The 14,579-nt window shown below is 35.0% G+C and overlaps 2 protein-coding genes and 1 non-coding gene across 3 annotated transcripts; 2 read left to right on the top strand and 1 right to left on the bottom strand.

Annotated features, from left to right (window-relative positions):
* Positions 1-1,601: 1,601 nt before the first annotated feature.
* Positions 1,602-2,657, bottom strand: EV154DRAFT_166575 (uncharacterized protein; the record flags this gene model as incomplete). The annotated part of the gene is made up of 2 exons (XM_051594188.1): positions 1,602-2,085; positions 2,146-2,657. Coding segments are annotated over 2 exons (896 nt in total), but the record flags the coding sequence as incomplete, so codon positions are not given.
* A 3,418-nt stretch (positions 2,658-6,075) lies between these two features.
* EV154DRAFT_584497 (uncharacterized protein) lies at positions 6,076-7,257 on the top strand (the record flags this gene model as incomplete). Its single annotated transcript, XM_051606737.1, has 3 exons — positions 6,076-6,298; positions 6,351-6,840; positions 6,891-7,257. Coding segments are annotated over 3 exons (1,080 nt in total), but the record flags the coding sequence as incomplete, so codon positions are not given.
* A 4,575-nt stretch (positions 7,258-11,832) lies between these two features.
* EV154DRAFT_t173 lies at positions 11,833-11,915 on the top strand. The gene has a single exon. It is a non-coding gene; the product is annotated as a tRNA-Leu (tRNA).
* Positions 11,916-14,579: the final 2,664 nt, after the last annotated feature.

Here is a 14,579-nt window from a genome sequence, read left to right as displayed (position 1 = left end):
GGAACTGCCGCCAAACATTGTAATTTTTTTTTAAAATAGGAAGAGGAAATAGAAAAAAATGTCAAGATTTTTATATGTGAGTTTTGCTGTCAGAGTATTTATTTGGTTACAAGAGAATTTAAAAGCTAAAGTTAAAAAAGCATTTCAGGGTGTAGTAACCTTTTAAACTGCGTACAGTGTAAGTATATCGAGTTTTCTTTTTGGTTTACAGCGGTTCTGGCCTTCTGGTTGGCTCCCTTACAGCGGTTCCGGCCTCCTCATTGGCTCTGTTACAGCGGTTCCGGCAATATTATTGGCTAAAAAGCCCCTTACTACAAGCGTACCGCCTGGTATTTGACAAAATATTGCATAGAAAAGTAATGAGATAAAAGTATATTTTTATTAGGGGTAAAAATAGACTAAAAGAACTCTGCTGCGATGAAATAATTGATCCTTTTTATATTGAACAACTTCCCCTGGTAGTTGTGTTGAGTCAACCTTTCTGGTCTTGTAATAAATCTATACTCAGTTTCCCGCCTTACATTAAATGAATTCTACTCGTTAGAATTGATTTCAAATAACGTCGCCCTGAATCAACCGATCTGGGACACTCTTATTGTTCTGTTTAAAATACAGAATTCCAGTAACACCAAGGCTATAATTTTTCGCCTGATTCGTCCATTTGCACGAATTTTTAGTAAGTGTTTACCCACTTACCCAAAAAAAACGAATTGGGTAAATTTACCCATTTACTCGTTTGGACGAATTTTTTAGTAAGTGTTTACCCACTTACCCAAAAAAAACGAATTGGGTAAATTTACCCATTTACTCGTTTGGACGAATTTTTTAGTAAGTGTTTACCCACTTACCCAAAAAAAACGAATTGGGTAAATTTACCCATTTACTCGTTTAGACAAATTTATAGTAAGCGTTTACCCATTTACCCAAAAAAAAAAAAAAAAAAAAAAAAAAAAAAACCTCTCCCTTTCAGCCTTCAGCCAAATAAAAAACTTTCGTTTATACATATTAAATCATTTAATACATTCATTCGTTTGAAAAAATTGGTTTGCAGTTTTAAAAGTTGAGTATATATTATATTTAAAAGAATGAAATTAAGATTTATTTATATCTTGATACTTGAGGACAAATTGCTATATAGAAGGACTACTACTTAAATGAGCTAAAAAGTAAACGGTACATGGCATAACATGAAGACATTGATTATTCTGCATAGGAAGCAACGTATAATCTAAAAACAAGGGGGATAAGCAAAGTTTTCTAAATGAATATTAGGTTAGTTTATGATAAGAAGACTCAAAATTGATACGTACTAATTCCTTTTCTAAACAGCGTAGCCGCCACAACGGTAAAAGCAGGAAGCGTAAGTCTGAAGAGATAATTAGAGAAATGAAAAGCCATAAACGAAAAACACTTACTTATAGCACTGGCGTAGTACATTGCAAGCACGGCCTTTATACACCTGTCTATACTGATTTAAAAGAGAGATAAGTAAGGGGAGAGACTTCAGAGATGGAATGATGAGTTTACCAGAGTGTAATTGCGAAAGTAGTAAGCCCAGACGTTTATTCAGTTACATGGTTACGAGAAACAAGAACGATTAAAAGTAATCTTTTTTTTAAAAAAAACTGATTTATGGATGTAAAAAGATAAAAAATAGATATCAAAAAAGAAAAAAAGGAAAAAAGAAAAAAAAGAATGTGTTTATATGTACTTTTTAGTGGTTGGTGTAACGACGGAGAGATGACTGGAGGCAGATGAATTTTTTTGTTTACGCGGCTTCTTGGTAACAGGACTCTTATTGTTATCACTAGAAGTGGCACTTCTACGCAGCTTAGCCTGCTCCAAAGCAAACTCACGCTCTCTAGTTCTCTGGGCTAGAACTTTGATTTCTCTAGCCATTCTTTTTTCTTCCTCCCCTTCATCCTCCCCTTCATCCTCACCCTCGTCACTCTCTTCACTCTCGTCACAGTCTAACGTCTCGATATTGTCACCTTCGTTTGCATAAACACTCGTATTGATATCTCCTGCCAATTCGTCTTCACTCTCCTCTATTTCATTAGCGATTGTCGAGGCTCCAGGACGGATCTAATAAAATGTTATATATTAGTTCAATGCCAACTTTACATTTTCAATTGTAGTATTCACCTTCGTCTTGAGAATTGACTTTACGCGGTTTCTGACTGCAGCAACCAAAAGGTTTTTAGACCCCCAACTTTTGGAAAAAGCAAAGAGAGGCAGACAGTTATCAGCTCCAAGGTAAGAGAACAAATGATCATCAGCGATCAATGCGAACAATTCCCGTTGTTCAAACCCGATTTTCATCCAAGTAAAACCTGAATACAGCGTAAACTGAGGAAGGAGGTAAACGATTACGAAATTTTTCATCGCGGTGTATGCCAAATCGTATCGACGTTCCAGTTCGCTGTCATTCAATGAAACAGGACCACCTTCCAATATATTGTCGTCGCTTTCGAAGTAGGTTCTCGAGGCCTCAATGACCTGGTTCTTTGCAGAGACACCTACGGGTTTAGCTTTGACACGTTGGCCTAAATGATTGGGGTTCTTCAACAAAGCCTTTTTCTTCTCCTCGGTGTAGATACTGCTGAGTAGTTTTCTTAATTCCGTGTTGCCTTCTTGATCAGTAGAACCAGACATACCTTGGAACCGAATTAGCATTGTATGAGGTATTTCTTTCTTTAAAATTATCTTACCAGCAACCCGTGAGTGACCAGCCATGTGTTTAATCATTTCTTTTAACTCTGTAATGGTGTTCTTCATTTCCATAACTTCATGCTTAAGAGATTGCACTTCAGCTACAAGAGGATCGTGACCGAAAGAGGAGCTGGAGGCACAGTTAAAGAGACTATCAAAGGAAGAATTTAATCCTTGCGTAGCAGAGGTTTGGTAGTCATAGATGTTGGTATCAAGCATAGTTTAAGTAGTTTTCTAAAGAGATGATAAAAAGATGTAGTTAAAAAAAAAAAATTAAAATGCATTTATACTTTCCACTTCGGTAATCTGTCCCAAATAGGCAAAAATGGAAACCGGCTGTCATCACAAATCAGGCAATTTGACAAGCTTGGCACAATTCTGCAACGTATTTACCGAAAACTTTGCAGTGAAGGATTACTCGTAATCATTGACAGTGATAACGCGTTTTAAAATAAAGAGATGTTAAAAGGCTGGTAAGCAATGCACTGGGTATGTTACCAACTTACATGGGAATATTTGAGATGGTCATTCCGACTGACAAAAAAAAAGAATCTTGTCGTTTTACACTAATGTAAACTTGTTTGTAATGTCAAAGAGTACTGTTTTTATACCAAACGTTCCATAGGAGGTAACGACGCACCGTAACTACGTCAAAGTATTATGAGTGATAGCTCGTTATGCGTGTTTAAAAATGACAAATTACCTAATGTAGAACAAGCCCGAAGCGAAGCGTCTATTTTTCGATATAAAACGATGAGGAAAATCGACCGAAAAATTAAATTACCACCATATTTACAATGCAAACGCCCCCAAACAACACTAGTCAAAGAAAATATAAAAGAGCTCGAACCAATGCTCCTACGGCTGTGCTTTTTAAATGCTTGTCCAGGTACTCTGAAAGTCTTGCTCAAGTTGATTCGTCATCTGTTCCAACAGATACCCATAACATGTCTAAGGATGCTCCCCGCGAAAGTCCTCCTAGCTATCTCAACTTTGAAGGGTTAGACCAAAATGAGTGGGTTCATGAAGAGCATGATGAAATGTTTGAAGATACATTTTTCACCGACTCGAATGATTTCGAAGATACTGCTGGATTTGATGCGCCAGGGATGGATTCGTTTAGTGACAATAATGAAGGTATGTACAATAAAATAAGTAAATGAAGGAGATGATACTTACATGGCCCATATTTTAAGACATTTCTGAAAATATCCCCACTTGTTGCGAAGACGACGAGTCTATTTATACTGTGCGTGATGTCTTTATTCCGTCCAATCCCTTTAGTCCAGCTCAAGAATACAGTATCCGCCTTTCAAATATTTGTGAAGAGAGAAATATTTGTCGCGAAGATCATAGGCAACTGATAAAGTTATTCAATAACATGTTGTCTGATAAAAAAATTGGTAAATATAAGAACTTCAATAATACTGAATACAATTTATCAACAGTGCTAAAATATTTTACCATAGACAAATCGAGCAAATTACTTAATCGTGAAGCTTGTGATAAACTCATCAAACGAGTGGTACCGATGAATCTTGTCGATAACCATGAAATTTGTGCTACTAATGGATGTTACTTGTATGACGCTATAAAGGATGTTGATCTTATTTCTTGTCCCATTTGTGATTTTTCTAGAAATATCAAGAAAGAGCTAAAGACCATAAATATCGCAGCCAAATTGTCCGAGCTTTTAGCTTGTGATGATGTAAGGGAAAGACTAGCATACCGATTCGAAGAATATCCCAACTCAGAAATTTTGCAGCCATCGCAAGAAACAATTTACAGGGATGCCTTTGATGGAGAGCTCTATGCAAAATTTGTAAAGGACGGGCATTTTGACAATAAGTATGACATTGCTTTAAAGATTGACATTGATGGCTTTCGCAGCAAGTTTTCGAGCACGAAGATGACGATGATCCATTGTGTAATTTTAAACTATGATATTTCGGAAGTAAGTAAAAACGAATCCAGCTAAATTGAGGTATACTTACATTATCATAGCGTTTTACTCGAGAAAATACTTTCCAAATCGGTATTGTTTTTGGCCAAGTCAAGCTCAATCTTAACTCGTATTTGCGACCAATTATCAAAGAATTATCTGAGTTACACTCCAAGCCTCTTCTGGTCAAGCGAAACGGACAGCAAGTTGCAATTAGTAGAGTAACGACTATGTATGTTTCTGGTGATGGTGTTCAATGTAACGAGTTAATGAATTTTGGTGGTCATTGTTCAACATATGGCTGCAGGTTTTGTTTGACAAAGGGAAAGCATATAGGCGATGTAAAAAACAAAGACGGGATTGTTGGCGAGGGGACCCATGGTATGTATTTTCAGGATGGAAAAGCGTTGATGAGATCAAGGGATAGTTTGTTGAAAAAAGACGATAGTGAAGTCTATGTAAGTATGATAGTGTTTGCGTATGTTATCCTCTATTTATCATTTCATCACATTAGGCAAATAACGACTACAACATTAATCTTCCTAGTGTTTTTGGGGATCTAGTCTCTTTTACGTCGGTTGCTTTTCATCCAATTGATGAGATGCATCTGTTTTCTAACATTGCCAAAGATGTTTTTTCCATGCTTTCTCCAAAGTACAACCTTCATTTCAAATACTGTGGAAAGGAAACAGATTATCCATTTAATTTGTCTAATACCTCGTTCACAGCCATCAAAAAGAGCATGGAAGGATCTAGACAACTCATACCAGCATCTTGTTTCAAAGGTAGTTGGTTGGCAATGGAGCCTAACAATGTCAAGGCACTTTATCGTTCTGCTGAGTGGCTGGATTGGCTGCTTTATTGTGTACCAACTCTGATTGTATCACAGTTTGATGACACTGTTGTGATTGACGGATTCCTTAACCTGGTACGAGGCATATCATTATCGTTACAGTTCCGAATCACCGAAGATGATATCAAGCAAATAGACAAGTAGGTCGATCCGATATGCACCTCTTAACATTCCTTAAACTGATTATTTTTATCCGTTTCTTTATGCAGGTCCTGTGGTGATCTGCTATATTGTTGCTACATTAAATAAACCTATATCTATGACATCAATACATTAAGAATGACTAAGGAATCAATTACCCAATATAGATAGTTAGTACTATCATATCACAAGGTTACAAGAACACAGTGACAAAGGCTTACTAAAGATATGGAAGTACAATGTGTCTAAGATGACAGTAATTCCAAGTGTAACATATTTACAAAATAAGCAGTTAAAGGTAACAGGATACACACTGGGAAAATGATAAAAACTTCAAAGATACACTAAAGATAGTGGTACAGCAGATAGTCTTTTTTATATAAATACTTGTTCATTTTATTTCATAATAAAGACAATCTTATAAACAGTCTCAAATTACTTACATACTGCCTTACAATTTTTACTTACCTCAAAACACAACAGGTCCTTCAATCATTGGTTCCAATTTATTGACAAGCTGATAAGCGAAAAGTGTATATCCAACTGTATTTACAAAGTGAACATGCACCAACTTAACCACATCACATTTATTATAAAACAATGTTCTATTCTTTGTTGTGTGTCTGTCAGATCCATAGAAAGAGAAATAGGTTAGTTATACGAATTAAAGATTTTTGATTATACTCTTACATACTTTTACAGGAGCTTACAAAAAAAAAATGAGATCAAGAGTCAATGCTGGTGAAAATGCCAACAACATTATGGAACGAACGGCTCTTTTTTCTTTCATACGAAATACAAAGATGGTGAACTTTGATCCAACTCCCCCCAAACTAGAAACCGACTTCGTAGAACATCCTTCTGGTAATGTGGACTTTGGTCAGTTATGGGCTCCATTTTATCAAGAATTTGAATTGACTGGCAATGCCGATAATGATTGCCTTATTGCTGGTGATCTCCTGACTATGAAATCGTTTGTCAGCGCTTTAAAATCGTACAAGAAACGGTTTTTTAGTTTACCAGAGCCTATTCATCGAATCCAAATCAATGTGGAATCTATTCTTCCCGCTGGTAAGCTTTGGCAAGATTCACACGTATATTCCGCTGCCATCTTTAAACAAGGGTTATCAAAGTCCATTGCAAAACGTGGTGGTGAGCATGTTCTGTTGCATTCGAATCACCAGACGAGAAGGTAAGTTTCAGCTTTTTTCATAAAAGCTAAACTAACAATACTATCAATAGACGAGGCAGTATTTCACAGGTGACTAACTGGTATGTGGGTAGGCTGTTATTCTTTTTTGAATACGCATTTGATGAAACATCCAGTTTTTACGCAGTACTTGAAGTCATGAAGAGACATTCCGCTGCCCAGCATAGCCCTTGCATTCCAACTGTTGTACCCTACGAAAATAACGAAGAAAAAAAAATAGTTGTTATTAACATTGCGGACATTGTGACAGTTGTGGGATTGCTGAAAATGGTGACACATTCAGTGAATGGAAAGAAAGTAACATACCAAGATTCTAGTTCTCTATTTGTCATTTCATCTTCTACTAGCTTTGATGAGGACATGAAGAAAACAGCAGGAAAAATATCCAACCTTTGCTAATTAATAAATCCCCCTTTCACGATTTTTTTAAACCACGCCAGCTATTCTTTTATTTTTATGGGATATACACCGCACCATGGTTAATGGGATGGGCGACCTTTAGTGTTGGATGTTCCGTTTGCTTATTTAATTTTAAGCAAATTAGTAACTTGATAGTTATAGACGAATGCTTATCCAGTTAAGACAAATGAGATAATTCAGGCAATTTTTAGGTTTTAGGGTGTTCCTTTTTTTTTATTACTCAAATGAGTAAGTATTCGCCCATAGACGAATACTCGTCTGCTGCAGGTAAATGGAACGGATGAAATAATTTTTATTTACTCAATGTGAGTAAGTACTCGCTCATAGACGAATACTCGTCTGCTGCAGGTAAATGGAACGAATAAAGTAATTTTTATTTACCCAATGTGAGTAAGTACTCGCCCGTAGACGAATGCTCGTCTGCTGCAGGAAAGTGGAACGGATGAAGTAATTTTAATTTACTCAATGTGAGTAAGTACTCGCTCATAGACGAATACTCGTCTGCTGAAGGTAAATGGAACGAGTAAAGTAATTTTTATTTACCCAATGTGAGTAAGTACTCGCTCATAGACGAATACTCGTCTGCTGCAGGTAAATGGAACGAATAAAAAAGCTTAAATTTTTGTGCAACCTTTATATTTTACTCAAAATGAACGAACAGTTACCCCTGGACGAATATTTACCCTTTTTGAGTAAATGAAGTAATTTTATTTTTTGTGTACCATTGTTTATTTACCCAAAATAAACGGATACTCGCTCACGGACGACTATCCGCTCAGATTTGAACGAATGCTTACCCCCAGACGACTATTCGCCCATTCGTCCGCATTTACTCTGTTAAAGTAAGTTTTTTTAGCCTAGGTGTAAGATATTGTGTAACGGTGGCTAGTTAAAAGATGCATAAGGTTTTTGTGTTTAATTGGCTGTTGTAGAATATGTAGTTATGTCTGATCATTTATCCATTCTGTTGATTATTTTTATCTAAGACATGGGTAAATATGTGATCCTAAATATAGAACATCTTATCGATGTTTGTATATTTAGTTGTAGAAAATAGGCATCCAAATATTCCATGCACTACTTCTCTTATACACTTACAGTCGTATAAGTTGTGTTTATCAATATATACGTAAATGAACCATTTATATATATAGCTGTTCTATTCTCTCTATGGGTAGCTGACCCATTGAGAGAACTATTAATATTAAGTTTCTCTTTCTTATATTTCTTGTGTTGTGTTTTGAGGTAAGTAAAAATTATAAGGCAATTTATGAATAATTTGAGACTGTTTATAAGATTCTCTTTATTATGACATAAAATGAACAAGTATTTATATAAAAAAGACTATCTGCTGTACCACTATCTTTAGTGTATCTTTGAATTTGTTATCATTTTCCCAGTGTGTATCCTGTTACCTTTAACTGCTTATTTTGTAAATATGTTACACTTGGAATTACTGTCATCTTAGACACATTGTACTTCCATATCTTTAGTAAGCCTTTGTCACTGTGTTCTTGTAACCTTGTGATATGATAGTACTAACTATCTATATTGGGTAATTGATTCCTTAATCATTCTTAATGTATTGATGTCATAGATATGGATTTATTTAATGTAGCAACAATATAGCAGATCACCACATCTTGATTTGATCGGTGATATCGTAACTCAGTGGTATAGAATTCTATATCCAACTGTCATTCGTATATCAATTTTAAGCCAACCATGCAATCTTTTTATATAGAAATATGTACTCATAGTAGGAGTCGTTGTGTAGCAGTATACAGGTGTATGCTGTTACTCAATATTAAAGGATGTTTTTATTCCATGTTTTTATTATTTATTCGATTTATTTGTTTATTCTCAAATAAATCATACCCAAATACGACAGATATAATAAAGGAATCATCACATTTACATAATAATGGATGATCATGTATAGATATTCATGGCTCACACTTCGCCCCATTTGTTATCATCAGAACCGTTGGTGTCTATGCACAAGGTGATTCGCCTTGTGACGAGTAAAACATTATAATACCATAAGAGTATCGTACAATCCCATAGGCGGAATATTCGGTTACTGAATATTATACGCACTAAACTTTCTCTTTAGCATTTACGTAATGTAACCTGCGGAGATGAATTTTAATCCTCACATACTTTTGTCTTTACTTTGTAAGGCAGGAATTACTTCATAACATATTTATTTAAACAGACATTACGTATAACATCATATCATATTCCTCTAACGCGTCACATATATTATCCGAAAGCCATCTAATCATTCAGTATAAATACCTTTAGTTTTTGCTAGTAGAATTCCCTAATCTAAATTTTCTCGAAATAAAAGATATACACAGTTCTAACAATATTTTCTTTTGTTACCTTAATTTACATTTTATCTCCATCCCAAACATAGAGAAGCATCAGAACCATCGACAATTGTGGGCTTGACAAAAATGTAAGCTTCAATATAGTTCTAATTCAACTCTCAGTGGTTAATTAGAAGGGGAAATAGGTAAATAAGTATTTAATACTGAAATAGAAGATAATGGTTTATTGTTCTAATGTTAAGGGATATATATACTAAATGTAAAGATATAGGTGATGTGATAAATATAATAATAAGGTATGGTGATGGTAATAATAGTAATAATAGTAATGATGATGAGTAATATAAACAGGTTGTTGATGTGAAATAGGTGAACCCGAAGTGGCGTTATGTATATACATTTAAGTGGTGTTATTCGGTTTGGGCCTTTTCCTATTCATGTGATTATTCTTGACTGGTACAAATCTCCTTTTCTGGTTCTTGGTCTTCTTAAGCCTAAGTTCAATTTCTAGAGGCATGTCTACGTCAAGTTCCGGACTTCGGGTCGGACTAACCCGGCTAGTCACGTGATTATTTAAGGCATTTGATCCATCAATATTTACAGGCTCAACAAAGGCTGATACGTTCGTGTTTTGGTCATGTCGCTTTTGACGTCACTTCGTTCAGTCACGTGATATCCGCGTGCAGGGTATCTTATTGGTTGGAGTTTCTAAGGTGTTCTGAATTCGAATCCTGGTGGGGATTGTTTCTTTTTTTTCTGAGAGTAAATATTTTATTCTTACATTCTTGTGTTATGATTACTTTGGTAAATACCGTTATTACCGTTCGAGTACCCTGTTTGCTGTATGTTAAGTCTATTTTTGGTCTATCTGGGAACGCGTATGATTTATCCGTTAAATTTATATCTCAGGATGGTATCCGGATAATTAATTCTGTAAATAATTATGGTTTAATTTTCTTGAGTGATTTTGGGTTAAATTTGACAGCTATAAAAATAGCATTAAATTTGTAAATCAATAAAAAATAATCTTATTCCGAGTCTTATTTTTGGAAGTTCTTCATATTTCCTCGAGATAACTACTTTGGCAGATTTCCTTAGCTTACTAGTGCAAATCTCTCCTATAACTGTCTGTGTATTTAAATCTTTAAGTCTTTACAGTCTCCTTTTAGTATTCATCTACACATTTGTTTACTCTCTCGTAATATATCTTTACAAAGGTAAACATAAAGACACGCAGGAACTTATCAAGGTGTAAGTTTCAATATAATTCTAATTCAACTCTCAGTGGTTAATTAGAAGGGAAATAGGTAAATAAGTATTTAATACTAAAATAGAAGATAATGGTTTATTGTTCTAATGTTAAGGGACATATATACTAAATGTAAAGATATAGGTGATGTGATAAATATAATAATAAATATGATGATGATGATGATAATGATAATGATGATGAATAATATAAACAGGTTATCGATGTGAAATAGGTGAACCCGAAGTGGTGTTATGTTGTATATAATAAAGTGGTGTTATTCAGCTTTGACCTTTTCCGATTCATATGATTATTCTTGAGTGGTACAAATCGTCTTTTCTGGTTCTTGGTCTTCTTGAGCCTAAGTTCAATTTCTAGAGGCATGTCTACGTCAAGGTCCGGACTTCGGGTCGGACTAACCCGGCTAGTCACGTGATTCTTTGAGACATCAGATCCATCGACATTTACAGACTTGACAAAGGTGTAAGTTCAATGTTATTCTAATTCAACTCTCAGTGGTTAATTAGAATGGGAAAGTAGTTAAAGAAGTATTTAATATTCAAATAGAAGATAATGGTTTATTGTTCTAATGTTAAGGGATATATATACTAAATGTAAAGATATAGGTGATGTGATAAATATAATAATAAATGTGAAGATGATGATGATAATGATAATGATGATGAATAATATAAACAGGTTATCGATATGAAATAGGTGAACCCGAAGTGGTGTTATGTTGTATACAATAAAGTGGTGTTATTCAGCTTTGACCTTTTCCGATTCATATGATTATTCTTGAGTGGTACAAATCGTCTTTTCTGGTTCTTGGTCTTCTTGAGCCTAAGCTCGATTTCTAGAGGCATGTCTACGTCAAGGTCCGGACTTTGGGTCGGACTAACCCGGCTAGTCACGTGAATCTTTGAGGCATCAGATCCATCGACATTTACAGGCTTGACAAAGGCATATGGAAAGATGGCCGAGCTGGTCTAAGGCGTCACGTTAAGGTCGTGATCTCTTCGGAGGCGTGGGTTCAAATCCCACTCTTTTCACTTTTGCCACTTTTGTCGGTGTCAGACCGCTGTCGTGACTGCTTTTAAATAATTATTAATTTTGTCTTGATGTCAATGTGAGCCTCAAGTAACTTTTGATTGAAAGAAAGTTGTTTTTATTAAAATATACACTATTTTCATAAATTATTCGCACAGTGATACAATGTGAGTGGTAGTGATTGGTTTAGATTTAGTTTGACAGTAAGGTAGAAGGAGAATAATATACGTTTGTAGTTAATTATTCAGTTCTAAGTGAGCACCACGTTGTTTTATATAAATATATAATAAATATATATGGTAACGATCCAGTTAAGTAAAATAAAATAAAAGGTCTTAATAGACAGATACAGAGAAAAAGAGACTAAGGCTTCGGTTTTTCTAGGGAGACAGTAAGATAATGGGCCAATTATATATAGAAGATATAATATTTGATAGGCAAGTTTATGATAAAAGTATATAGTAAAATCTGAATGTTTATTGAAGTATGTTTTGTTTTAAGGTTTATATAGTTTTTGAGAAATCAAAGGATCGGTAACGATACCCTTGATTTTGGATAAATGATAATAATAATAAATTTGTCAAAAGGTTTTAAATATAAAAAGGTAAGGATTCAAGTTAGAGAAGTACAATGCTAAAAGTTAGCATGAAAAATATAAATTGTCTGAGTAAAGTTTTTAGTGTTGAAGTCAATTATTACATATTGAAAATCCGCATTGTAACAACAGTATAAGAAAAAAATTGCTCATTTTTTTTTTCAATTTCCGCACACATTTTTTTTTATTTTTTGCTCACTTTCGAATTTAATTTTTGCTCACTTTTTGAAAAATATTTTGCTCAGTTTCAGATATTTTTTTTTGCTCAATGTGTGCGAAATATTTTAGAGGGGGTCTTTATTTAAACAGGTTTCGAATTTTGTTTCTGAATAACGGCAGAATCCCTTTAAATCGCTTAATAAAACATTCTGACATGCTTCAGCAATTCTATTGTTCAGTGTTTCGGCCTCTAAAAGCTTTTCCCGTTTTAATTTACTCTTAACAACGGACCAAAATTGTTCGATAGGGTTGAGCTCAGGAGAATATGGTGGAAGATAAACACAGTCATACCCACGACTTTCGATAAACTTTCTAATATTATCTGACGTATGGATAGGCGCATTATCCATGATAAGATAATGCCCTTTGAATTCCTCATGACGATCCATCACATCAATTGTACAGGCGATAAAATTAAAATAATGTCCGGTAACAGTCCCAGTGGTTTTCTGCATCTTACTACCACCAGCTGTTTTTCTTTTCTTTGAAACCGTTGAGTATCGCACTCTTATCTTGACATTGACAACGCCATATGGCGATATAGCACCCAAAATTGTTGTTGTCATGGCTCTTGTTAGTGGTTGAATAACCTCAGCCCTGTGCTAAAATCGCACTTATAAATAATAAAATAAAATAAATAAATCGTCGATCCCACATGGTCGACTCATGTACCAAATACAATATCACAAAAGAAAAGAACATCAGGTATAAAAACTGAGTTACTACTTTAGAACTCCGTTTGACTTAAGATTTCTTAGAACCATCGTCCTCTCAATTCTGACAGAACAATAAGACTAGCTCATTGTTTACGAATCAATCCAATCATAAAGGCAATGACTGCTTAAATTTAAGGCACCATCGGACATGTATTATACCACCCAATGGTACCTTCACTAACTATTAGATAACCGTTTAAACTACAGATCCCAATAACTATAAATACCCTGCCTTCTACTATAATGTACAAGGTCATTCAGTTTTAAAACTAATAATAAGAATAAAAGCCTACAAGCACTATTAATCTTATTTACCTGTTTTTTATCTATTTTTTTTCTGTGTTAAACAAAGTTTCTCCACAAGCCCGAACTCCCTTTTTTGACCAAGCCATTGTTCTTTTCAAATTAATATGGAATGCAGACTCATCAATGAAAACGCAATTACTGCTGTAATCCATGTCTGTTTGGCTCCATCTAGTTACCCAATCAAACCTCTTTTCAATGTTAATAGACGAGTTTCTTTCTTTCGAATGGAAGTGTGCTTTCTTAAAAGACAAGGCACATTGATCTGTCATGAAATTATAAACGGTAGTTTTTGTTACTTTCAGGTCGCTGAACTGACTAGTAAGACTTTCCATAGCCTGATCCAACGTTGCCGAAGGGTGGTCGATAAATGTTTCTTCCAAATGCTTTTTGTGCTCTTCATTCAACAAAGCTGGTCTCCCAGCCTTTTTCTCAGGCTTAACTGGTTCTAATTCATCCAAAGGCTTTGCTGTTTCATAGATCTGATCCTGATCTTTTTTCAACCAGTCATAAGCAGTTTGTCGGGCAACACCGAGTTGCTTTGCTGCTTTTCCTGCAGTTAATCCCTCTTCATAAACGAGGTGAAAAAAATGACCTTAACATCGTCTGCATGCTTTTTATAATAAGCTGCTGGTCCAGTTGAAGCCGAAGAACGGTTTTTTGGCGCTTTAGGTGTTGGCTTTGGCTTTTCAGGTGGTTTGAAATCCATGTAATTATCAAAGTCAACGGTGTCAGCGAGAGGATAAGCATCGCCATCAACATCCATTTCAACGGGTTCATTGCCATGCTCATCCACAACATTACCCTGTCCATCTTCTTGATAAAATTTGAGG

The sequence above is a fragment of the Mucor mucedo genome, assembly GCF_025094135.1.
Source record: "Mucor mucedo strain NRRL 3635 chromosome Unknown EV154scaffold_284, whole genome shotgun sequence".
Classification (NCBI taxonomy): Eukaryota; Fungi; Mucoromycota; class Mucoromycetes; order Mucorales; family Mucoraceae; genus Mucor; species Mucor mucedo.
This window is presented reverse-complemented; position numbering and strand designations above follow the sequence as displayed.